The sequence below is a fragment of the Colletotrichum paranaense genome (genome assembly GCF_030867605.1).
Source record: "Colletotrichum paranaense strain IMI 384185 chromosome Unknown Scaffold_5.1, whole genome shotgun sequence".
Lineage (NCBI taxonomy): Eukaryota > Fungi > Ascomycota > Sordariomycetes > Glomerellales > Glomerellaceae > Colletotrichum > Colletotrichum paranaense.
Window position 1 is genome coordinate 502399 of NW_026848963.1, and position 25332 is coordinate 527730.

Consider the following 25332-nt stretch of genomic DNA (forward strand, 5'->3'; position numbering starts at 1 on the left):
GACCGCCCAAGATGCATCAAAGACGAGCGACTCGCAAGGTTCCGAACTGAAGTAAAGTAGTTTGCTGGAATCGAATATAAAAGCATGGTGCCGCGGCGTCGTGGAGTTGCGATTGCTTTGTGGAGAAAGGCAGTCCTTTTTCGATGTTCCTCGAGCTTATCGGGAATGCTGTCAAGTGTGCAACGATGGAATTCCAGGCCCTCGTGAGATATGAACACCAAGGGAGTGTAGTTTACGGCAATCTCGTACGAACTAGTGAGTTTGGCTACACTATTGAGCGACTGAATGGGAATCTAGATATCGGACTAGAGAGAACAAACATCAGAGATACGGCGGTAAAAGTGAGTGTTAGAGAATTCGCGGCCAGCTAGTCTGTGGATTTCCTTCCAAGATCGCAAAGACCAATGCTGATTCGACCAATTCCGCGATGTAGCTGCTTTGCCCGTTGGAAAGAACGCCCATCATCATGTGCCTGGGGTTAAACTATGCTCGATACGCGATAGAATCAAATGTGAGTGAAGATGCACATTTGAAGTCTTTTGCGAGGTTCTCTAAACCAATGGCCCACAGCTTCCCGTATGCGCCTTTCCCATCATCTTCACAAAGCCGCCCGACGCCCTCGCAGGCCCCCACAATCCCATCATCGTCCACCATGACGCGCAGGACAAGCTAGACTACGAGGGTGAACTCTGCGTCATCATTGGTCGGGACGTCAAGAACGCGACTCTCGACAACGCCCTGGACTATGTCCTCGGGTACGCCGCAGGAAACGACGTGACCGCCCGCAACTTCCAGATCCCCGGCGCCTCGGGCGGCCAGTACTCCTACTGCAAGTCCTTCGATGGGTTCGCTCCTATCGGGCCGGCCATCTGGTCGCCGAGTGTCATTCTGGATCCGCATGCGTTGCGGCTCCGCACCAGGGTCAACGGGAAGATCGTCCAGGAGACGGGGACTTCTGATATGATTTGGTCGGCGGCGCAGGTTATCGTGCATCTTTCGCGAGGGACGACGTTGAGGAAGGGGACTGTGATTATGATGGGCACGCCTGGGGGCGTTGGGTACTCGCGCGGTGTGTTTCTGAAACATGGGGATGTTGTTGCAGTTGAGGTTGATGGTCTCGGGAGGATCCAGAACGAGATTGTGTTTGAGGGAGCCCATGTAGCGTAAGCGGAGCGCTTGTCGTCTAAGACCGGGAAGCCGGGATGATATTCTGTGGTCAAAGGAGGGCTTCTTGAACTTTTAATGTTTTCATTGAAGGCCGACTCCTTTCTTGAATTCAGCTAGCCATTCAGGGATGTCTGCAGCCGTTTGATTCCACGGGTCATCACTGGCAAATGTGAGTCAGTTTGCGTGATCCTACAATGACATACAGGGCAGTACTTACTCATCAAAAATTACCCATCTTGCATGATATCTGAGCTCATCATCTGAAGGGATATGCATGTTAGGGTTCTGAGGCGAAATGGTGGTCGCAACGAATCGTGATAGTTCCCCTTCCAAACGAGCATATCTGTTAGGGTCGTTCAAGAAGAACGGCATATCAGTGCCTCTTGAACGCTCAGATCGTCTAAGTGAGTGTCCAGATCCTTCAAAGATTGATTTGGCAGTTTGCAACCGCGTGTATAAGTCACTGGGCTTCCTTGACATAGAATCAAAACTGAAGTCTGTGGAGGTGTAATCTTGATCGTCGACGGGGTCGCAATAGCTTGAAGACATCTGTGTGTGAGCTGATCCGAATTGAGTGGTTGCTCGTGCTTTGCCAGCCGACATTGGTATAAGCCTCTCTGCATCTCCTGTCAACTGGTTCAGCTCAGCTAGCCCTGTAAAGAAGCTGCTGAGTTGACTACCAGATGTGTTCTCCACGGAACCTAGACATGGTACTAGTTCTTCATAGGAGTCTCCTTTAAAGGCTTCAGCCCTATGACGTAGAGGTGCCAGCCAGGATGTTGACTTCCACATGAGGCGAACTATAAATCCAGCAAATCTTCTCGAAGGGTTCGTCGATGCCGACTCTATTCTGTTCAGAATGACGCAAGCTTCCTGCTGAAGATCGTCATCAGAGGGCGTGAGACCTAGAACGAGGTGCTCTCTGAGATGCCTGCACAGCTGAGCCTCTAGTTCGCAGTCCTCAAAGATGTCCGTCTTGCCAATTATCTGGAGTTGAGTCGCGCGAAGTTTGGCTAGTTGATAGCATTGGTTCATGGGACGTAGACGCGCCTTTTCAGATAATTCCGTATCATTCATCAACAAGTCTCGAAGCCAGGATGACGCATTCGGCGTTCCGCTGGGCCTGAAAAACTCGGAGGCGTACAAGATGGTACAAGCCTCGTAGATGACCTCATCGTCCGAGGGCAGTCGTTCGTGTTCCTCAAAGTAGTTACGAACAAAGTATTCTACTTCAAGCTTGAGGAGTTCGTATGCGCTCGGTGCGGAACCAGCCGGCGAAACACTTGCGCAGTAGGGCACCGGCGCACTTTGCTCAAACTGGATTACGCCTTGGGGAATGGTGAGTTTTGGAGGTTTAAAGACTGAGCAGGTTTCACTTACAAGGAGGCACCGCGTTATCGACTTTTGCGAGAATTTGGGGCTCAAAACCCCAATCCCCTTTCCAATCTGACATAGTGTTCCCGTCGTCTCGATAGTGATCCGCAATATGGTCCCCGCGCGTCGCCCATGAATCAAAGGTGGTTCCACAGAAGCCACATCTTGATCGAATCTTGTCCGTGGTAACCTTCCAAGTCTCTGCGGTTTTAGACATCTGACTTGTCTTGTGTACAAGCTTCAAATGTTGCCGGAGATGGTCTTTTCGGTAGTACGTACGCTCTTTGACCGGTCGTTCCGAGCAGGCTGCTTGGTGGTGGTCGTCAAGGTGCTGTTGGGTTGGGTTGGCCTCGTCGCAGAAGACGCAAATCACCCCTTTCTCAGGGTGTTGTGTGGTCGACCCGTGCGGAGAACACACCCATTCCTCAAGTGAGAGGTGAAGGGACTTTTCGTGTCTTTGCCAGTCGTACTTTGTCTTGAAGGTTTCGGCGCAGAAGGTGCATTGGTAGGTATTGATCTGTCGAAGGCTCAACCTGTTCCCCCTTCGTTCTTTTAGCATTGCTCGTCTTCTCCGACGATTCGAGTCCTTCCGGAGTGCCTCCATAGGGGTCGGAGATTTTCTAGAGCCATGGGAGTATGCCGAAGCATTGGAATGCGACCCCCCACTTGACTGAGATGTGCCAACGCTACTAATGCTTGAGGCGTTCTCCCAAGATCCTGCCGAAAACCGAGAGCGGCCCCAGAGTCCCGGGCGTTTTGATGATGCAGCGACTGCGCGAGAAATATCGGCAGCTAAAGCAGGCTCGCTATCTGGTGGAGAGTGCTCCCATCGTTGCATCGGGTTCATTTGCTCGAATGCCATGGGCGTCGGTCGTCGAACGGGCACGTCTATGGGACTAGAACCAGCCTCGGTCCGGGTCGGCGTGGAGACCCCGCCTGGGCGAATCTTCCTGCGACGACGAGTATTGGCGAACCAGTTTATCAGTTGCTGTTTGCTCAACCCTGTTTGCTTCAGTAATCGCTCGGCCTGATCCGGGGTCGGATACGGATGCCGCTCGTGGTTTTCGAACCATGTTTTCAGGACTCTGATGTTTGCTGATGTGAAGCGACTGCCCACTTTCGTTCCGCCCTCCGTGGTGTTCGGCGTGTCTTGTAGTGGCTCACGTTCTTCGAAGAGTGGGACACCACCAGACACGCTTGAAGATGCAGATATCCGTCCGTCTTCAGATTGTGTTCCATTCACTGCATCGTCGGGATTTCTCGAGTCTTTGGGAAACATATCGGAAAACGCTTCGTCGGAAAGGAACAGACTGAGGTCGAAATCATCGTCCACTTCATTGGACCGCGCATTTGTCAGAACATTGTCGGCCATTAACAACGGCTTTTCCATCGCTTCTTCCCGTTGAATGACTTGAAATAGTCACAGCGAGCGCAGATACGAAGGTTCTCTAGTCTTGACAGGAATGCCTCAACGTGACGCAGTGAAGTTGGCTGATGTTGGTCGGGAGTGGGGGTTTGAAGGAATGGGGATGCATTGATCACAGTGAGGTGGGGAGGTTGTCAAAGAAGGGCGGTGATATGGGGCGCTAATCATGCAAGCAAGATCCCATCGCCATTCCGTCGGCGCCTTACTCATCTCGGACTTTGCTGACCAAATCCTGCTGTACTTGCCCCAAACGTGATTGCCTTTGGTTCAAATGGAACAGATGATGATCTATGCAATGGGTCTAGATGGCTTGAGAAAAGGAATAAGACGACGATTAATGAGACAAAACGAGCAAAGCAGTCAGCAGATGGCTTAGATTTCGTGTTTTCAACGGCAAAAGAGAACAAGTTGCATGTGCTAAAGTCTATTGTTATCTTTCTTCTTACGAATGGTAATCGACAATTTACACCACAAATCGCTCAACAACGAGAGCGATGAACGAACATTACACAAGGAATAGACAAAATACGAGCCAGGACTTACTGAGGCATCGGAAACAAGACACAAACAATAATACTGAGTAAAGCGAGAGACGGCCGTGATCTAGACAGAGGCAGGCTGTCTGCTTTAGAAACCTCGCTCGCATTCGCATCACATGTGGTTTCCTCATGGGTTTTCGGGCCTTATTCATGCTCATTCCCTACCCCACCTCAGATGCACTCCATATTTCCACCACCTAGCGCGATTGAGGGTATCGTAACCCTTGCTCACGATGGACCTTGTTACTGCCATAACCCTAACGATCCACAACTTTACAGATTTCATAGGGTTTCATAACAACCGCTCTCACAGCTAACATCTACTATCAATCGCGTCGATGGTTTAGTGGTAAAATTCTCCGTTGCCATCAAGCAGCGTCGGGGAGCCGGGGGTTCGATTCCCCCTCGACGCAGCTTTTTGCCTTGAATCGTCACGACCCAGTCTAGGAGATGATTTTATGTCGATTTTTTGCTTCATCGACATAATCCTAGCTAGACTGGCGATGGACGTTGGTCCTAGCTGACCATGAAAGTAGACTGAGGATTGCAAGCATTGGCTGGACGATAGAGGTCTTCAAGAATGGATAGTATGCCATCTCGGGCTCCAGTCGGCTTGGCCATTACATGCTGTTAGTGCAAGTAGCTCTTGTATATGTTCTGTGCATCCAACTTGTATCGGCTATACGTTGACGGTTTCGATCGGCAAGCATCAGCTGTGTCGCAACACTTCTTCAATATGCATTGAATAAGCCGACTAACATTGCATCATTATCAATATGCTCATTTAGAATGAGACTGCTCAATGCAGTGATAAGCGAAATACCTGTAAAGTCAATCATGTACTCGTTATGTACCGTGACGCGACTATGCTTATTGAATGTGAGAAGCCTCAAAGATCTATCTCACTCCAATTTGGTCAGGACTGTCTTCTTCCTTCCTGCTTCTCATATGGAAACACTGCCCGACTGCGTTATTTGGGTTAAAGGAGTATTAATATCTGTTGTAAAATAACTTTGACGCTGTTGAACCTTGACAATCGTCGAAGCCCAGGGGTTCATCTTATCTTGCCTGGGCAACCCATGTCATGGCGCTATGGCGATCCTATCACACCACTGTCACCTGCCGGTTTTGGGGACTTTGCCCCACCGGACGTGCATCCCGCCGGTTGCCGGACTCCCGCTCTTCCAGTACACTCTCTTAAACCACGCCCGTCCCACCCCTCGAATGTCGCCGTCACCAACTCTTTGCTCACTTTGTCTCTGTGGCAAGGCATTGAAGGTGTCTGCTTGGTCATCAAGTAGTCAAGAAATATTCCTGACGAAGCAATGGGCACAATCAACAACCAGACCGGCGGCGGTTGGGGCTTGCTCAAGGGACTCCTCCTCCTCGGGTCCCTTGCATCCTTGGCTTGTGGAGAGCAGTTCCATGTCCAGCGCGCGGCGCAATACCACGAGCTGGATGTGCGGAGCCCCAGAATCGGGCATGTCTTGGCTCACATGGATCGCATCGCATACGACGCAGATGTCACGCCTAGTGCGACCGCGCCGCCAGCCTCTACGAGAACACCGCTGCTTGACACCTTTCAAGTGGCCGAGCCTGTCCTGGAGCCTACAGGGCAAGCAGTTACGGTCACGTTGATGGAGCACCAGTTTGCCAACAGCTACGGTGCCCCTTTCGTTGGAGACTATTCGCCCCCAGACTTCGACTTTGATCACGTCGTGCTCAACTTCACCGTCGAGGTTAGGGGCAGGCAATTCGATCGCTGGGGCTCCGTGTACTTGGGCGATGTCAACATCTTCGCGACCTCCACCGCCGAGCCCACGTCATACGGCATCACCTGGACCTGGTTGAAGGATTCCACGCCGTATCTGTCACTCTGGAAAGAGCCACAGACTCTCATATTTCAACTTGACAATGTCATTACAGACGTCTACACAGGCCTGCTCAACTCCACTCTCACGGCCACCTTCTTCAAGAGTTCCGTTCGGACCGGAGGACAAGCGCCAGCAGACCTCGTCCTGCCAGTTTCTGCCAACAAGAGTCCAGTCACTGCCAGCTTTTGGACGTACCCTGAAGAGAACGCCACTGCTTCTGTCCAATTTCCTCGTAACGTCAACCGGGCCGTCTTCTCCACGTCTGTCAAGGGACAAGGGAACGAGGAGTTTTGGTGGAGTAACGTCCCGCAGTCAGCCGTAGATGCTTTCGTGCCGGATGTGGGTAGCTATCCGGGATATTCGCCTTTCCGAGAGGTCCAGGTCCTTATCGACGGTCAATTGGCGGGTGTGCACTGGCCCTTTCCAGACATCTTCACAGGCGGTGTGGTGCCCCAACTCCATCGCCCGATTGTGGGTATCAACACGTTCGACTTGCGAGATCACGAGATTGACATCACCCCGTGGCTGCCCCTTCTTTGTGACGGAAATAACCACACCATTGGCATCAAAGTTGTCGGGCTAATGGATGACGGCAAGTCAAGCGCCAGCCTCACAAATACCACGGGTAGTAGTTGGTACCTTGTAGGCAAGGTCTTCCTATGGCTTGACGACGAAGGAAGCATCACGACGGGTGTCATTTCTAAGAAAATAAACCCTGAGCCCTCCATTGCATTCTCACAGACGCTCAAGCAAAACGCTACCGGCTTCAACTCGACCCTGGATTATTCCTTATCGGTGCAACGCGATTTCACGATCACCTCGTTCCTCAATACGCAGAAGGGCAACGGCACAGCAACTTGGAAGCAGAGCCTCTCATACTCCAACGTTGGAGGCCTGTACGCCAACGGTTACGGAGGCATCAATACGTTCTCGACCATTGGCGAGGAGACGTCAGAAGTTCCTGGTTGGGACTACAAGACAACCTTTTCGTACCCGCTCTACTGCAACACAACCACCTCGTATCTCCCGGCAGGAAATTTGACTCTATGGGCACAGCTGGATCAAGGCCTCAAGCTTCACGTCCAGGGAAACACCGTCTACCCGACCGGCCTTGAAGCCTTTGAGGATGAGGGATCGAAGTGGGTCGGCAGCGTCATTGATACGGACAGGAATGGAACCGCGAACTATTCCAGATACGCAGACAATACCGTTACCTCGGGAGCCGGGCGTACACACCAGATTTTCCATCTCAGGGGACTGGACAGTGATGGGACTTACGAGACGCCGGGGACGGAGCTCTACTTCCGGGATGTGACTGCGTACAACAACTCTGTGATAGCCGACAAAGAAGTCATTGCAGGCAAAGTTGTGACGGGGCGCGCTTAGGAGTGATCTCGGGGTTCATTTGACATCATATTCGAATTCGAAACACGTGTAACAATTCAAATAATATTTCTGGAAATAGGCTTGAACAAATATTGTTACCAGTGCACGGCTTGAGTTATGTATACTCATTGGAAGGGGTCTGGAATCCCTAAGAGTTGCTCAAGCGTTGAAGGTATGGTGCACCGTCGTTATTGATGAGATTCTCAAAGTCAATTGTTCAAGCACATTAAATAGTCCCGCGTCATCCACGGGCCGCGCGGGAGAATCAGGTGCAACGGCTGTTATCACCCGGATTTCGGCACATTGTCTTGCAGACGAGACGAATTTGGCAGCAGCTAAAACCCGAAACTTATCTAGCAAATCATTACAAAACATTACGCCTATGGTAATATTATCAAGCAGTGGGCAAACACACTTTGATGGGATCCTCGGTTGTGCCTCTTTGAGGTAATCGTTTATCTCCGCATTTTTCCAGAGATGGAACTCAATCGCAATTACCAACCCATCTTCTGGTCTTAATACCCTCCAAAAACATGCCTTGCTAGACCTTTGAGGCTTTGCTTTCCACTCTATGGAAGGCTCGCAAGCACAACAGTTGAGCAACCTAAGGTAAGATCAAATACAAGAAATCTCAACTGATGAAGGAAATCGGGTGTAGTATGAGACCTAGCGAGATGCAGCGTCAGCTCGGGATTTACATGATACTTCTCACATCAACTTCAATCTTCATCATCTATCCTTCTTTTCATTGCCACAAGTCACCTGTAAAAAAAAAAAAAAAAACCTTCTCACAACTTACAAGATGTCTTACACTAAGGCCAATCACAACGTCAGCTACCCGGCCATATCTGCATCTAATCCCGCCAACTCCGCTGCGGGTAAAGTCGTCCTCATCACCGGAGCTGGATCAGGCATCGGACAGGCAGCGGCCACCTCCTTTGCCCCCGCCAGTGCCAAGGCCCTGATTCTCATCGGCCGCCGCACGGAACCCCTGACGAAGACAGCAGCAATCATCTCTCAAAAGGGCCCTGACGTGCAAGTTCGCCTTCACGGAGCCGACATCAACGATGTCAAGACCTTGAAGTCTGTCATGGCTGAGACTGTGTCTACCTTTGGACAAATTGGCATCGTCATTCACGCCGCTGGCGTGCTCCTGGCTCTCGGCCCAATCTCGACAATGCCTGTCGAAGAACTTTGGAAAGCGCTGGGAGTCAAAATCAAGGGTACTTTGAACGTGGCGCAGTCTCTATCACCAATTGGTGCCTCGGAGAAGAGTGCCGGTTCGAAACCTGTTCTGGTCAGCCTCAACACCGCAGGCATGCTTATGCCTCCTATCCCTGGAATGGGCGGTTACATCGTCAGTAAGGCGGTTCTGCCGAAGTTGGTGGAGTATCTGGCTGCCGAAAATCCCGACAAACTAAGCATTGTGACTATTCACCCTAGTCTCATCCGAACGCCGATGGCGGTGGAACTTGAGGAGGCGGCATTGAAGTTCCCTTACGATGATGGTATGCTCTCTTCTATACTCTCACCTCTTCCATGATCCCTCAACAGTAGAGATGTTGTAGCCTATCTTTTGATTGCTGACTCGATTTAGTCTCTCTCCCTGTAGACTACCTCGTCTAGGTCACCAGCCCCGAGGCATCTTTCCTGAATGGCAAGTTTGTGTTCGTGAACTAGGATGTGGAGGAGCTTAGATCAACTTCGCCTTTGCTACTATCGACCCATCCAGCTTCAGGGTTCAGCCAGCGTCACTGACGGACGTGGGCCTTTACAGATGTCTTATGCACTTGAAGAAAAAAGATCCGGGCCTGAAGGTTTTCATCGCTATTGGTGGCTGGACATTCAACGATCCAGGCCCCACGACCAGGACCTTTTCTGATTTGGCCGCATCTGTCACGAAACAAAAGGCTTTCATCGAGTCTCTCATGTCGTTCATGTCTACCTATGGATTTGACGGCGTTGATCTGGACTGGGAGTATGCTGTGGCCGAAGATCGATCAGGAAGGGGCGTTGACTATGTGAATTTCCCGAAGTTCATGAGCCGACTAAAGGCGTCCTTTAATTCAGGTCAAAAGGGGATTTCTATTACACTCCCGGCATCTTTCTGGTATCTTCAGCATTTTGATATTATAGCACTGGCTAAAACAGCGCACTGGTTCAACATTATGTCCTGCGACCTACACGGAACTTGGGACAAGAACACCACCTGGGTCGGTGCCTGTCTGAATGCGCGTAGCAACCTTACCGAAGTCGATCTGGCCCTCGATCTTCTTTGGCGCAACAATATCAACCCCAGTCAGGTCGTCATGGGCCTTGGATTCTGTGGGCGAATCTTCACTACCACTAGCCCGTCTTGCCTCGAACCAGGTTGCACATACGAATCCGGGGCATAAAAGGGCAAATGCAGCGGAGAAGTGGGTGTTTTGCTCAACTCCGAGATCGACGACCTTGTCAATCAACACAACATAAAGCCAAAATTGTACAAGAAAAAGAGGCTGTGAAAGTAGCTGCTTGGGGCAATCCGGCCCAGTGTGTGGCCTGCGATGACGAAGAGACCTTCCAACTCAAGTCCGAGTACGATCAGAGTATGTGCCTAGGCGGCTTGATGGTTTGGACAATCAGTCACGATACGAAAGATTAAGTACAACAAAGCGCTGGCAAAGGTGGCGAACCGCAAGATCCTCTTCCTGCTCGTGAACGTGGGTTTGAAAGATGACCTGATCGAGTTCGTCGACATTCCCAACGAACAATGCAGGTGGATCAACTGCAACGTTGGCTGTGCTCCTGGATGGGCGATTGTACCGCGCAGGGACCCAGGGGCGCGAGGCAAAGAGTACATATTCGATCAGACGGGCAGCGATGGTACGGCCTTCCATGCTTTCTGCTGTCCAGCGACTTGGAAGCAGCCAAAGTGCGGTTAGTACACGCACAACAACGGGAAATGCACCGGCAGCTGCCCTGATAACATGGTCCTCATTGGTTCGAAAAAGAAGTATTGCAACAATGGGCAGTTCCAAGCAGCTTGCTGTACAAAAGATACTCAACGCATCAAGCTGTATACGCTGTATGAACTAGGCGCATTTTCGAAATGCGACGATCAAGCAAGGTGTCCTGCTCAGAGCGGCGACCAGTCAATGAAGACTTTATTGGCTTCGTCGTCTATTGGTATAGGTGGCGCCGAAGTTTGCAAGAAGCGTGAGTACCAAATTCCTATCAAGCCGAAGCCTTCAGTAATAAGTACGATCTTGATCTGACTGTAGTGTTTCCAAAGTCTTGCGTGGAGGCCGCATGGTTGCCAGTGGTGAGCACAAGCTGTGCTACAACACAAGCAATAAGAAGATAACCTTCTCCAATTATCAGCGCTTATACCCAAACAAACAAATCAAATATAAGGTTTATATTTAATTATTTAGCTAATTTCTCGCGCTATATTTAATTATTTAACTTATTTAATAAATAATTAATTAATTTAACTAATTTCCTAATTAGGAATTAAATAAAGCTATTACGAAAGTCCTTATAATACTAATTTATAGACTTTACCTCGATTAGCTCTTTTAATTAAAAAATTGACCTCTTACTTCTATAGTACCGCTATAAAACTAGTTCTTAAAATATTAAACCTCCTTTAGTATAAAAGATCTTATTAATAATCGCTATAAAATTAAAATTAACTTCGCGAGGCTAAATATCCTCTCGTAATCTATTATTATTATAAAGATCGTAAAAATATTAAATATAAGCTTACTTAACGTTAAATAGGTTAACTAATAATTAATCTATTATTAAATTAGGTTAAGGACTGGCTAAAGGATAATCTATAAGTAATATTAATTAAGCTTAGGTACGTAATTAATTACTACTTCTATTATTTAAAATATTAACTATTACTAATACTACGAGTCTTTTATAATACTCTTTAAAATCGTAAGGGTAATAAAAATAATTTATAACTATTATAATAAAAAAAGAGGACTTAGATAATAAAGAGGAGGACTTACTATCTTATTTATATACTATTTTTATTAATAATTATAGAGTCCCTTTTTTATATTAAATAGTTAGTAGCTTTACTCGGGTATATCTTACCTCTTTTCTAACTATTTTAATTTTTATTTAGGGTAAAGAATAATTACTATAGCATAGAGCAGAGAGTTACTTAACTTAGTATAATACTTATTAAGGACTTACTAAATATTAATAACTAATAGTTAGAAATATCCTTGCGAGTTAAAATTATTACTAAGAAGTAGCTTTACTCGCTCCCTAAGTATATATTTAAACTAAATATAACGAGGGATACTACTTAAAGTTAGAAATTAAAAAAGAGGTTAGGATATAAATTAATAACGAACTAACCGCTAACGAAGTAGTATTATTTACGTTAACTACGATTACGACGTTACGATTTAAAAAGCTATAAGATCTATCTTTTTTTTAAAAAGTTTATTATATAACTTTTTTTACTCCTCGAAACGGTTAATAAAGTACTCGAGACTTACTATTACTTCTTATAAATAGCTATAACCGTCTTTTTTACCCTAACCCTAATATCTTATTATCTAAAAATAAAATAGCTTAAATACTACCTTTAGCTCGGCTAATAACTACTAATTATTATTATTAAAAACGTCCTCGATAGGGATCCGTTACTTTAAATCCTTATAAGCTCGACTAGTTATTAAGAAAGTATAAATCTACTTTCTCTTTTATAAAAAGCGCTATATTATAAAGTATATCGAATTCTACTTTATATTATTATTAAGTGTTAGTATAAGCTCTTATAACGACTCTTTAAAAAGAGTAAATATATTATTCTCGTTAGTCTTATTATTAACCTCAAAAAAGGCCTTATATTATTAAAATAATAAGTAAATAAATTTAATAACGTTCTAAAGCTTATTAATAGGGCCCCTTATATACTAGAAGTTAAGATCTTTTTAAAGTTACTTAGTATTAATTCATATATCTAATTTTTATTTAAATACCTCTTTATTATTACTAAATAAAAAAACCCTACTAACGAGGTTAAAAATATAACTATAGTACTTAATCTTCTAATTAAGAACATCTTCTTAAGTATAGGTATAAAATAATATAGGATATAAATAACATAAGTAAGTATTATTATTTAAGGTATTATTATAAATAACTACTCTAACTTAGTTACTTAATTCCTAGTTATTTATTACTAATTTTATAATCTAGGTAATATTAGCCCTATTATAAGTACTATACTATTATTATAAAATAATAAAATATTATATCTATTACCTAGCGTAATTTAAAAAATAAGTAAAAACGGTAATAATAATATTCTATATTAGCGAGGTCTATAAATTAAATAATAAATAGACTTTTATTATTAACCTCTAGATCTCTACCCTAATTATATTTTTTTTTTTTAATAAAGATCTTACTTAGCTCCTTTTTTATATTTCTATATAATAATAAGAGTTTATTAATAGTACTATAATTTAACTAATAGAAGAGGGCCCGGAAGTAAGGATCCTAAAAAGTTATAAATAGGCTATTATTATTAATAATATACCTAATTACTAATTCCTTAATTCTTATTACCTAGCCTTTTATAATAGTACTAGAGGTAAGTTTTTATCTTTTTAGTATAGAGTCGTATTCTAAAGATTTTAATAAATATAGTAACTCGCTAGAGCTTAAATCTATTACTTAGTATTTTAATTTTAAATAAGTCGTTACTAAACTCGTAGCTACTATTTTAAAATAAGTAATAATACCTATTTTATTATAATAATAATAAAACTAAAAGACTTTACCTTAACTATTTTTATTATAGATTTTTTAAGTAAAGACCCCCTTTAAATAGATCTACGACTTCTTTAACCTTATACCCTTTTATAATATTAAATCGTTATTAATAAAAGTCCTCCTTTTTTAAATTACTTTTAAAAGGGTAAAGAGGTTATTACGATTATCGAGGTTAGTTAATAATACGAAACTAACGTCGGTTAGGGTTTATAGCTATAAAATAATCCAAAATAGCTACTACGTACTAAAAATCGTATAACTTATTACTAATTAATTAATTACGATATAATAAATCGATTAATATATAATTTAATTAATTTTAATAATAATTATAATAATCGCAAAGGGTTAGAAATAGTAGTATATAACTTCGTTAGTTTTATTAATATTAAAAAAAGGGGGTACTATAAGTTTTTTAGATTTTTAAATATAATAAAATACTAAATCTAGCGCTCTATACTACTTAGGCTTTTTTTTTTTTATAATAATTATTAATAATCTATTTAGTTAAGTAGTATAATACTAAACTTATAGTCGTAAATAAGGAGTTATAGGTTCGAATCCCGCTATAAGTATTTATATTCTTAATTATAAATTTCTAGGTATATAGTTAGGAATATTAATTTTTAATTAGCCCGGCCCCGGATTTTCCTTTTTCTAAGTAATCTTATATTTAATTAAATACGTTAAATATAGGGCCTTACGATATTTAATTATTTAACTTACTAAAATTCCTATATTTAACTATTTATTTAACTTATTTATTTGATTAATTTGAATGGGTATGTGCGCTGCCGATTGTGAGTAGTATTCTAACACGGGCTCTGGTCCTGCTAGCAGCCGCGAGGACTTTTGCGCAGCGAAGTGCCCAAACGATCGCGTCCGCGTGGCCATGGACCTAAGAGCCCCGGGGTGCTCTGGTGGCGGCAAGGAAAGATGCTATATCCCTAACTACTACGAAACCGTTGAAGTAGAAAACGAAAAGCTGGGCGTACGGAGGGACTCTTTGAAGGTGAGGTATTAAGTTGGAATTAAAACTGGGTAAATAATTAAAGAAAAAGACTACGAGTCATTAATTAATATTTGAGTATAGACACAAATATAGCATTTATTAGCTAGACTTACTTAACTGTATTTCAGAACTATCATGGTATTACTAGGAACATTCCAAAGCCTTTGCCGCTAACACATCTCCCAGAGTTATTATCTTTCCGCGATTCAACCCTTATACTTATTTTGTACTCACCCACATCGCCCGTCCTTACGGCGGCAGGTGATCCGGCCGCACTTGAACGCCGTAGTAGCTCTTGACTTCAGAGGGTTGTAACCAATATGCCCTCAAAAGAATGAAGATACAGACTCCCGTAGTAAAATTTCGTGATGTTTCCTCAGAATAGGGCAACCTCGACATTCCGCCTTCTTGCTTGCTCATCAATATCATACGCATCATCTCCTGAGTCCCAAGCTTCATCTAGCATCTCGGTAATGTTACGCGCGTTCGCTGTCTTGCCGTATGGTTGATATTTCTCTGTTACTCGCCGGAGTGATTCCATCCAGGTGGGCTGGCGAAGCAAGATAGCCACTTCAAGCCGCGCAGCCACATAGGGATAGAGCAGTGCATTAGTCGTGAGGAGCTGTGAATATTCAGGCCGGCTGGTCGCATCGCAGAGCGCGTCCATGGACGCGACTAAGCGGCCTAATAGTACCTCGGCAGAAGGAGTGGCAGGGCATGATGTTGATGCAGCTGCCGTAATGACTGTGTTTGCACGGATGCGTAGTCGTCGACCAGTCAGAATACCTGCTAGACGGTACGCCTCCCACAGATGGATCTGCGGTATCTCCCCCGTTTCTCCAAACCATTGCAAGAAATATGTGTCAGAATCTTCGTCCTGAATATTCGCAAAAATATCGAGCAAGGATCTTGGGAGGCTTGAAACAGATTGAATGCCGCCCCTTTTCATACCTATTGATCCTTGTGCAACCCGCAATCTTTTCCAGATTCCCAACGACAAAGTTGAGCGACCGCGAACAAAGGTCGGCATGTCCATGAGACCCATTAGCTCTAAGGCAAACCGCGCTTCAGGTTCGGATAGAACAGGTGAGTTGTGGAGGTCTTTGTTGAGACCGTAGACTGTTGTCATGAGCTCGAGGTGGATGGACCAAGGAGCACTCTGAAATAGCTGTGTTCATCAAGGATTAGTATTTCAGTCTGATAGACATAAGCTTTTCCAAGACATCAATCATCGGATATAAAGCTCAGGAGACGAGACATAAAAAATTTCATGCATCACGGTAAGGCACTGTAGTGTAATATTTACGGCTTGCAAGATAACTCACATTCAGGGTGCAGATGAAAAGCCCAGCGTACATTGCGCCAAGATCAACACTCCCATTGAATGATTCCAATTGGTTGCGGAAGAGCGAAAGGCCTCGAAGGTAGTACTCTTCGAAAAGTTGTGAAGGATCATCTGGGTTTGAGATGTAGAGGTGAGTGGCCAGCAAAATAGCACAGAGTGCTTCAGATCTCTCTGCTAGCTGTCTAAGCTTCGATCTGAATAAGCCATCCCGTCGACTTGAATGAAGCATAAAGACAGTAGTCTCATTGACTAAAGTAGGATACTGTCAGTGGCTAGCACAGCGTAGGGTATGAAGTTCAAATTTGAAGCATGGAGTAAGGTATTCAATTTTGGCATGCCGCCAGACCCGTAAGAGATTTTCACAGGTATGATAAGTCGCGCCTATGATCATTTCACTCACATTTTTCCAAAAGACGCCTGTCTTGCTCTGTACGGCCCGGCCAGGTTGTCTCGGGTGGCGCCGCGCCGAACCCAGCCGCGCCTGTGAGTGCTGTTGATGGAACTGCAACAGCATTTGGATTGAGCTGTTTCAGAGTCCCAGACGAGCCTTCTCCTGCAAGGCTGTCAATTTCTCTTGTTTTTTCATCGAGCTTAGATTTCTTCTTGCGCTTGGCGGGCGGAGGCGCTTCGATTTCGACAGGTACGAGCGCTCCGGCAAAGCGCCCCCTCGAGGCAATACCCGAACCCCATCGAAGGACAGTCTGGTATCCTGAGCATTCGACACCTTGACCTATACACTGTAAACATTCGGGCCGGCCCTCGTCGCATTTGCGGTGGCGGCGTTTGCAGTTCAAACAGCCGCTCCGCGTTCTCGACATGGCCGGTGCAGTTGAGCTGCCATCGATGTTTCTCGATTCTGAGCTGCTTCGACGTGTACTCTCGGCTAACCGGAAGGCTCAGCTAACTCAACGCAGTTCGCGATCGTGGATTGACTTTAGTGCATGGATGAATGACGATACTCCTGTTCGATACTCTTCCCGCCTGGGGCTCCGGTATTTGGAGAGATAAAAATACTTCCACTACCGAAACTTAACATACGTTGGCTGGTAGTCAACCCACTCCAGTGGCTATGCTGACTCAGTGAGGCCTGTTCATCCCGTCGGCTGTGGCACGGTCGTCCGCCGAATTCGGGCATTATTGACGCCCGATTAGCGCTCACCGCAGCAGCCCTAAATGCAAGCCTGGCCACCAGGGATCTTTCGGGAGTTGTTCCGGTTCTGAAAAGGGGGTTGGAAGGTCACACCACGCCTTGTCAACGAAGTCTAACCCTCTGAGACTTACGTAAGAGCTCATGGTGAATGTTGAAATAATCTTTACATATACTTGTTTGATCGTGCTAGGATTGCACAGAATGCTTTGCAACCGCTCATTACCCGTGATCCCTTGCCACAGTATTGCGACTGTACACCCCCAGATCCTGTAACCAAGTCATTCCAATGACTCTCTCATGCTCTTGGCGTCAACATCAGACGCCAGGATGTCGATGATGTCTTTTTCTTTTTTTTCAGCAAAGTAACCTCGCACAGCTTTGGGGGGAGGTGAATGAGAGTCATTGGTGTGAAAAGAAAGTTTGTGAGGTAGATTCTGAAATAGCCCGAGAAAGTCAAAGGAACAGCCAGTCAACAAACTTGCGAACCCCAAGCTACGTTACCCAGTCGGGAAAAAGTCTTGGATACAACAAGACTGAGCAACGATGCACATCAAAATTTTTGACAATCAAGATGTTTTCAGCTGTTGAAGAGCTGCATGACCTCCTCTCATTCATTGGGTTGCTGCTATCTCAGTTTTTAATTATTCAAGCATTGTCTCTTGGAAGAGAATCCGCGGTGAGATGATCGCACTGGCTAGACGGCATTTTTCATGTTTTGCATTCTTTTTGTCTATTCCATTTTATATGCAACCGTGGTCAAATAAGCAGCTTCTGTATCTGTCTATCCAGTTGTTTCCGATGTGCCTCCCCTACAGGGCTCGGCACGTCTGCCAAAATATTCTTGATCCTTTCCATCAAAAACCCCCTGGGATTACACTCGCTGTGATCGACGCCGCCCTTATCCGACGGCCGCCCAATATCGTGGATCACCAGGTTCGTCAGTGTCGAGTATAGCGTCAATACGCTCTCGTCGATGTCGTCGGCCTCTGGAATCGGCCATAGACTTGCCCTCATGAGACAAAAGGTCATGCTGCCAAGTATCATGCTCTCGCACCGGTGTGGCCCCATGTATGACGCATGTCTACACCACCGAGGCCCTTCATCTACGCTGACAAGCTTCTCTGCCAGAGTACTGAAGACGTCCATGATGGACTGAATTGTCTGCGTCCTGATGGCAGCGATTCGTTCTATGGAAAAGGTGTCAGTGAAGAGGTTCTCATAAAAACTTGAGATCTAAAGAGAAAAAAGGCAAGTAGGATTGCTACAGTGAACGGGGAAAGAGACTCACCGATGACGTCCGGCGGCATACTCAAATCGCCAAGCCCGCTCTCGTCACCGAACAAATTACCACTACTCTCCATTACCATTCGCCGTGCTGTCGACTCAAAGAGCTGTTTATGGCCCAACTCCCACGAAATCCACAGTAATTTGGGCATCAAAAGCTCTCCCTCGGGTCCGGCGATGCTACTACTAGTCGTTTCTGGTGACTCTGCGATGCCCGAAACCCACGTCTGTAGCCAAGGCGACAATACGGGAGTTGCATCATAGTAGTGCGTCAGTACCGTCAACTCGTAAAGCTTAGCAATCGACAAGGCTCGCGGTATTCTCTGGAACTGGCTGTGAGCGATGCTCGCGAGGAGGTCAAAAGAATCGGGCCTGTCGTCGCGAAGGTGGACGATCCAATCTTTTGCCGGCGATGTCGTCGTTCCGTTGATTCCGGATGATGAAAGGCTGATGAGATCGGAGCTCGGTGCTGTCGGTTTAGACTCGGCAAAGCTGCCGTGTAGCATGCGGTCAAAGACGGGGGAGATGCGTGCCATCGTCCGGGAACAGACGCGGAAGCTCCGGGCAGGGGTGTTGTCGACTGCCGTTCCGACGACGAAGACAACGTCCCCCCTTTGATCCATTTCCGTGAGAGCGGGAACGCTGGGTTCCTGAATGGGAGACATGGTTTTGCGGACTGAGTTGTCGGGGGTGGAGAGAGAGAAATAATGAAAGAGTGGCTTCTCTGCCCGTTGGCGAGTCATACTCTAGTGATACTAGACCGCTGGAAACAAACACCTCGTTCGACGTTATATCTGTTGAGGCTCTGAAGAAAACATGGCCTGGCTACTGGACCACTTCTCGTATCTTCTCAGCCTTATTGCTATATAAAGCGCTCCGGTCCGTATGCATTGAACAGAAATTGATCTTGCCCCGTGGCGCAGGGCTCTTTTCAGAGCAATTGCGCCACTCTTGGCCAGGAGCTCAAGGCTAGAGGGGGCTCATCCGTTCTTTATTCTAGTGGACCCGATCGGACGGGTCAGTCAATCGGAGATGTCACCGGGTGGTTCAAGGGGCTACTCGGAGGGCGCGGGCGCCGAGCTTTCGGCAGCGTCCCGGTGAATACCAAGAACCGATCGCTTCTGCCCTGGAACCCGATTGAAACATGCAAATTTTGTCCATTACTCGGGCTCATTGCGTGCAAGCGATGTTATTAGCGCGATTGCGGAGCATCCGCACCCATCCGAGACTGACTCGAAGCTTTGTAATAAAAAATGACCGCGTTAGTGATTAAGGCATACAACGGGAGCTCATTGGGAAGAAAGCAGTCCATCTGACGTATGACTGAGAGTTGAGAATGAAACTACATGCAGTCATTTTTCTCAGAAATCGGCTCCGCTCAGGAAAGATACCCGTGTAGGAAGACCCTTAGTTTCTGGTCTATAAAACCGCTAGATTCCCTGAATGCACAGGTCATTCGCAGTGGTCGATGACGAAGATTATCGCCAGCTTCGGTAGCGGCACACACTGGGTCGTCGTCAAGTAACCTGTGTTATGTATTGCCTAGCACTCAGCAAGGTCCACTTCAAGACAGTCGTGCCTAGCGTGCCAGCCGATCGGATTCTGGGGCCTCGTTAAAATCCATCCCTACATGTAGTTCTAGCAAATGATCGATCACCATCACGATAATTATTTCTGGTGACCATGGGACTGCTGATAGTACCCACTACGGTAAGCCTCCTTTACTTGTGACTCATCAAGTCCAATTTTAGATTTCCTCGATAGCAACTTGAGTCCCTAAAATGCAGCTCACGTCCCCACTTGTGAGAACAAGGTTGCGATGTAAACCTTGGTGGGCTCGATCAACCTTCCCCTGGAAGCTCATTCCCAACTGAGGAATGTTTCAAAGCGCACCATGATGGATTAGCACTTGCCTATCAAATACTACAACACCTCTGCATCTTGCCGCATTGAATCACACCTACATACCTTCTACGTCCCTTAACGTAAGTAACTATTCGACCATACTGATACTCTTGAACAACTCGTCACTGAAGCAACATCCAGAGGGCAGTCCCCAGAATGAATAATACTTATCTTCTAAGGACCTGTTACTTGTTGGCGGCTATGTTTTGCTTAGCATTGATTATCGATTATCTCATTACAGCGCTTAATCGACTTGGCTCCGACAAGGAATCAGCCACCAATTCAGATTTTGGCGCAGAGGAGGTGGGTGGCAATGAAGAGTTGATTACCGACGATGAAGAATTGATTACCAACGATGAACAAGGGATTACCGACGATGACGAGTGGGTTACCGACGATGAAGAAAAGGTTACCGACGAAGAAAAGATGACGAGCTTATTCGGGAAATTGCCTACTTAGGAACCAAACCTCGTCAACAATGTCCGTCGCAGCAGATTAATTGGTTTGCCAGACGGGATTCTGCTAATGATAATGAAGCAGGCGGAGCTCAGCGACCTCTACCTGCTGCGACAGGTCTCATACACATTTTGGCGACTCTACCTCGACCGCACGTTCGACAAATTGAATTATTCGAAAATATTTGAATCCAGTAGCTTAACCAAGTACAACGATGTAATCAAAGTTGCCCAGGAACGCGCGTTTTGCAGCTTTTGTCTCGGCATGAGAAAGTCGCCAGATTTCAGGCAACGTCAAACAAGGCTGATGGACAGCTTATTCTGCTCTTACTGCAACAAGGACCACCCAAGACTTCAATTTTCACCTCTAGAACGAGATGACCACGTCCCGAGGCGATTCTGTCGTCTGTATGAGGGTTTGGTTCAGATATGTATGCACAAGACGATCACTCTCGGTCGTTTGGCGTGGGATTCAAGCCAAGCCACGATGAATTGACCCCTCAGCGAAGGGCAAAAAGACACCTTCACCACTCGGTGCCTAGAGAGGTGCTTGACTTGCGAAAAGATTTGCAGACAATCATCAATGAAGGGCATGAAGCCTCCTTCAGTCGACGTGGAATTTTTGAGTTACATTAAGGATTGGGTTAAACACCTCAGCCGATCTTATTCTGTCTCCTGGAAGTTTCCGATCATGAAAACATCGATGAGCAACCGTTTACAGACACCGTCCTCGCGGCTAAATTCAAGGAGCTCCAAGGAAAATTCGGACGCTTGCTGTGTTCCCACATGAACTTTGATCGGCTCGTGGTAGCTTTCGATCCCAGCGTTTGTTCTTGTATGGCAGGTAACAGCAGACCATATCCATCGCTAGGGTCGGAAAATATGTTTTGGTGGACGTGTGCCCAACTCCGCTTGTGCAATGATCCAGGACAATCACTCAGGGGTTCACCGTGTCGGAAGTCGTCAGCGCTCTTTTATGCGGCGAAACGCAGGAAGGCATACCAAACTTGTCGCAGCTTGTACTCATGGAATTTAGAAGGTGACACATTATATCTGAGCAGAGGCTTTGGAAATTTCATACCCAGGTTTCAAGATATTGACGGCTGGAAGAGTACACCCCACGTCCACGGGGTGCTTGCTGCAAAACCCACTTCATTCGAACCAAAAACCGACTACGAGGCTAAACACTTCCTCTGGTGCGATGATCTTGACTGTAAAGATGGGAGGAACACGGAACGATACGTGCAGAAACTAGGTGATCTTAGCTTTTGGTGGCAGTAGGATGTTGGTTCTGCCTAAAAGTTATCTTTGCATTTGAGTCGGCGTCACTAGTGTAGAATAAGGCAGATAAGTATGAAGTTGCAAAGCTTCCAAGTCAAATAAAGAAAATTGGAATAGCCAAAAGAAATTTGAAAAGATACAACGAGAGTTGCTGGAATAGCTATTGAAGTACTTCTCTTGCGCGCTACGATCATTCTAGTCTGTGTCTATCTCTTTACCACCTTGGCTCGACTTCAATAAGCCGCCTGCCTTCAGTGACCACCATAACGCAAGCTCTTTTCCAGGCGTACGATCACGGTGCCGATATGTCCTACCTCCAGCTTGCTGCGGTACAAATTCCAGTTTGTTTCCCTTCGAGAACTGTTCGATGTGTTCTACGCATCGATCTATCGACTTCTCAAGACACTTGGTGTACAACGTATCCTCGTTATCTTCGGGGTCAATGTCCGGAAACACCCTGTCGAGCACATCACCCCCATCAAGCTCTGGCGTCAGCTGATGCAGGGTCGACGCAACCTTGTCTACAGCCCCATCATACAACGCAAAGAAGACGCAGTGGTTGCCCTTGTACTCCGGCAAGTGGCCAGTGTGCATGTTGATCATCAGTCCCGCGCGTGCCATCAACTTCTTGCCAATGTACTTGGTCCCCGAGACAATAGTCAGTTCCGGCTGCCACTTCTCGGTAGCATTCCATACTGCGCGGCAGTTGACGCTATCAACCACCAGATCTGGCGCGGGCGAAACGTGGCCTGATGGCACAAGTTTGTCAAAGTGTGCCGCGCGTCGGACATCGTGACCGAAGAAGCCGCGTCTGAGGCCGTGGTACTGTTGCCAGCAAGCGTCGACAACACGGCCCTTGTTCATCAGCTGCCGTACTTGACCGTCGCTAGTCTCTTGAACACAACGGTAGCCAGGGAAGGCCCGGTCTAGGCGGTACCGCAGGTAGCGGTGCTGAGGACCGTCGGAGCAAACGAGGAGCAGCCTCAGCGGGGTCTTCAGAGCCTCGTTCGTTGCCAAGGCCGGGCTCGGGCTCGGGGTCCGAGATCTGTAGTTGATTGCGGGAGGCAATTTGCCACGATCTGGGTGGAAGAAGATGTGGACAGGATCATGTTCGCCCGAGAATGAACGTAGAATTGCACGGGCCATGCTGGGCGCCTGAGCGAAGCCTCCCGTATTGTTGCCACCGGTGATGATGAGCTGACCGCCGCCTGCTGTAGGAATTCTCTCAAATACTCCGAGACCAGTAGGCGTGAACGGGCGGACACAGTACTTGCGATGTCCCCCAGGGTACATGACATTTGGACCACGGCTTTTTGCGGCTGCGTAACCTTCCGGGAAATAGATGCGCGCAACCTCTTCCAGCTCGTCGTAGAGAGCCTTCATCTCAGGAGAGTCTGGGTCTGGACGGCCCAGACCGACGTAGCCGTATGCGCCGCCAAAGACAAGGATGTCCTCCCCAGTCTCGCGGTCTCTTGCCACAGTGATGTTGATATCCTCGACTTTGTGTCCTCGTCTATGAATCTTCATCGAGTTGCGCATCTTTGGGTTCAGGTTGGGAATCTGCAGCCAGATGCCTAGGACCCCCTGGATGAGATTCTCGCTGGCCGTTCCCTGGAGCAGCGCGCTTCCGGTCGTACCAGGACTCAAAATGAAGTGATCAGCCTTCAAGTCGCCTTTCTTTGATTTCAAAACAGTCACCTCGCCAGCGGAATTGCGCTGGATGGCCTGGACCTCGCAGTCCCAAATGAACTCGGCGCCGAGGTTGGAGATGGAATTGATCAACTTGCCCACGAATAAGTGAATGTTCACCGTAAAACCATCCACAATAATGCCTCCAGCAAGATGATCTGCTGCAGCAGCCGGGCGGAAGACAGGATATGTCTCCAAGAATTTCTGGGTAGATGGTGCCTCCAGAAGAGCCCCGAGGTCTTGGTTGAGCCCAACCGATGCTTCCAGGGCCACATCCTCGACGTACAGGCGTATGATGTCTTCGTGAAGCCCGACATCCTCGAAGAGCTGAGGTTCGTTCTTCATCAGCTCCCTCCAGAGCTTTCCGGACTCAACGTTGACCTCATGGATGTTTTTCTTGAAGTGTGCCGCCATCCAGCCTGGAACACGCTCGAAAGCGCTGACCCAGTCATTCTCTGCGGCGTTGAAATCCTCAGGAGACTTGACACTCCATCCACCGCCACGAACAGTCTTACGGAAGATAGACTGCATGTCTTGGTAGATCTCGCTGTCCTGCTCATTGTAGTTGTCCGCCTCGGTGTTTGTGAACATGCGGGCATTGTGTCCGCCACTCGTGACACCCAGCGCGGTCCAGTCTTTGAGCTGGCAAGCCCGAGGGTCGGGACCTTGGTCGACGACGCGAACTTTGTAACCGCGCCTGGCAAGGAGATGGGCGGCAATAAGGTTCATGATGCCGGCGCCGATGAGTAAAACGTTGGTTTCACTAGGTGAAGACCCCTTGGTCTCGATGTTGGCGTTGACGCGTTGAGTGTCAGTTTCGGCACGGGCCCTGGCGTATAGCATCTCTGCTTCACGGAGGACAGCTTCTTCCCACTCCTTCTTTGAGACACCATCCACGTGTTCAGGAAAAGTGGCGATGTGGAATAAGCGGCTCCTAGCATGGTGTCTCAGACGAGAGATAGCTTCAACATCTCTCACGAGCATGGACTTGGGGCTATGGCTAGACTGCTCCAACCACTGGTCCATCAGATCACCAGTGACTTCTGGGCCGTCGCAGATCCATACATCCACCTCATTGCGGTTGGACAAAGGGGCGGAAAGATCAGACTGGGGATCGTGTAAGCTGATGTAAGTGGACTTTTTCGTCCCGCCACGAATGTAAGAAGTAGTTGTGGTAACAAGAAACCGCATGATGTTTTTGCCTTCTCTCCGAACGAAAGTAGCCCGAAGGAAAGGGTCAAAGAAAGGAAGGAGAAGAGTTCGTGCTCGCCTGGTTTGTTTGATTCAGCAGAACGCAAGCACTGGCATCCGAACCTACCTTTTTATAGAAAGTCCATGAAGCAACTACGGCAGACAGCCTTGCCACAGGAATTCGCCGGGAAGACTTTTCGAAGCTTCCCAACACGTTCCGGATCACGACTTGGGTGCCTGGCGCGAGAGGAGGCTGTAGATGCACGACGTGGGGGACAAGTCGTCTCGTCAAATTTTCATATCACCCTTGAGATGACTGCAGCATCGCAGTCAAAGCACATGCAGAAGTACGGTGCCACCCTAAACTCGCGGCAAGGAACTCCAAGACATGTCGTGAGATGCTCTTGTGGCCCCTTCCAGATGTTGTGTCCTGCGGCGGATTTCCACCGACTTGCCGCTCGGCC

General features: G+C 47.1%; 8 protein-coding genes across 8 annotated transcripts; 4 read left to right on the plus strand and 4 right to left on the minus strand.

Annotated features, from left to right (window-relative positions):
* Nucleotides 1–466: 466 nt before the first annotated feature.
* On the plus strand, nt 467–1167 carry CPAR01_06481 (fumarylacetoacetate hydrolase; the record flags this gene model as incomplete). Its single annotated transcript, XM_060490753.1, has 2 exons — nt 467–511; nt 571–1167. The coding sequence occupies 2 exons, from the start codon at nt 467–469 to the stop codon at nt 1165–1167; spliced, it is 642 nt and encodes a 213-aa protein (XP_060349627.1).
* Nucleotides 1168–1248: 81 nt separating this feature from the next.
* CPAR01_06482 (uncharacterized protein) lies at nt 1249–3931 on the minus strand (the record flags this gene model as incomplete). The annotated part of the gene is made up of 3 exons (XM_060490754.1): nt 1249–1327; nt 1385–2495; nt 2548–3931. 3 exons carry the CDS (start codon nt 3929–3931, stop codon nt 1249–1251), a joined length of 2574 nt encoding a protein of 857 aa, XP_060349628.1.
* A 1900-nt stretch (nt 3932–5831) lies between these two features.
* CPAR01_06483 (uncharacterized protein) lies at nt 5832–7766 on the plus strand (the record flags this gene model as incomplete). The annotated part of the gene is made up of 1 exon (XM_060490755.1): nt 5832–7766. One exon carries the CDS (start codon nt 5832–5834, stop codon nt 7764–7766), a length of 1935 nt encoding a protein of 644 aa, XP_060349629.1.
* Nucleotides 7767–8568: 802 nt separating this feature from the next.
* Nucleotides 8569–10690, plus strand: CPAR01_06484 (uncharacterized protein; the record flags this gene model as incomplete). The annotated part of the gene is made up of 4 exons (XM_060490756.1): nt 8569–9274; nt 9570–10091; nt 10241–10354; nt 10422–10690. The coding sequence occupies 4 exons, from the start codon at nt 8569–8571 to the stop codon at nt 10688–10690; spliced, it is 1611 nt and encodes a 536-aa protein (XP_060349630.1).
* A 4254-nt stretch (nt 10691–14944) lies between these two features.
* CPAR01_06485 (uncharacterized protein) lies at nt 14945–15926 on the minus strand (the record flags this gene model as incomplete). The annotated part of the gene is made up of 2 exons (XM_060490757.1): nt 14945–15736; nt 15894–15926. The coding sequence occupies 2 exons, from the start codon at nt 15924–15926 to the stop codon at nt 14945–14947; spliced, it is 825 nt and encodes a 274-aa protein (XP_060349631.1).
* Nucleotides 15927–17819: 1893 nt separating this feature from the next.
* On the minus strand, nt 17820–19090 carry CPAR01_06486 (uncharacterized protein; the record flags this gene model as incomplete). The annotated part of the gene is made up of 2 exons (XM_060490758.1): nt 17820–18250; nt 18352–19090. The coding sequence occupies 2 exons, from the start codon at nt 19088–19090 to the stop codon at nt 17820–17822; spliced, it is 1170 nt and encodes a 389-aa protein (XP_060349632.1).
* A 1318-nt stretch (nt 19091–20408) lies between these two features.
* CPAR01_06487 (uncharacterized protein) lies at nt 20409–20711 on the plus strand (the record flags this gene model as incomplete). The annotated part of the gene is made up of 1 exon (XM_060490759.1): nt 20409–20711. The coding sequence occupies one exon, from the start codon at nt 20409–20411 to the stop codon at nt 20709–20711; it is 303 nt and encodes a 100-aa protein (XP_060349633.1).
* Nucleotides 20712–22183: 1472 nt separating this feature from the next.
* Nucleotides 22184–24868, minus strand: CPAR01_06488 (uncharacterized protein; the record flags this gene model as incomplete). Its single annotated transcript, XM_060490760.1, has 1 exon — nt 22184–24868. The coding sequence occupies one exon, from the start codon at nt 24866–24868 to the stop codon at nt 22184–22186; it is 2685 nt and encodes an 894-aa protein (XP_060349634.1).
* Between the last annotated feature and the right edge of the window lie 464 nt (nt 24869–25332).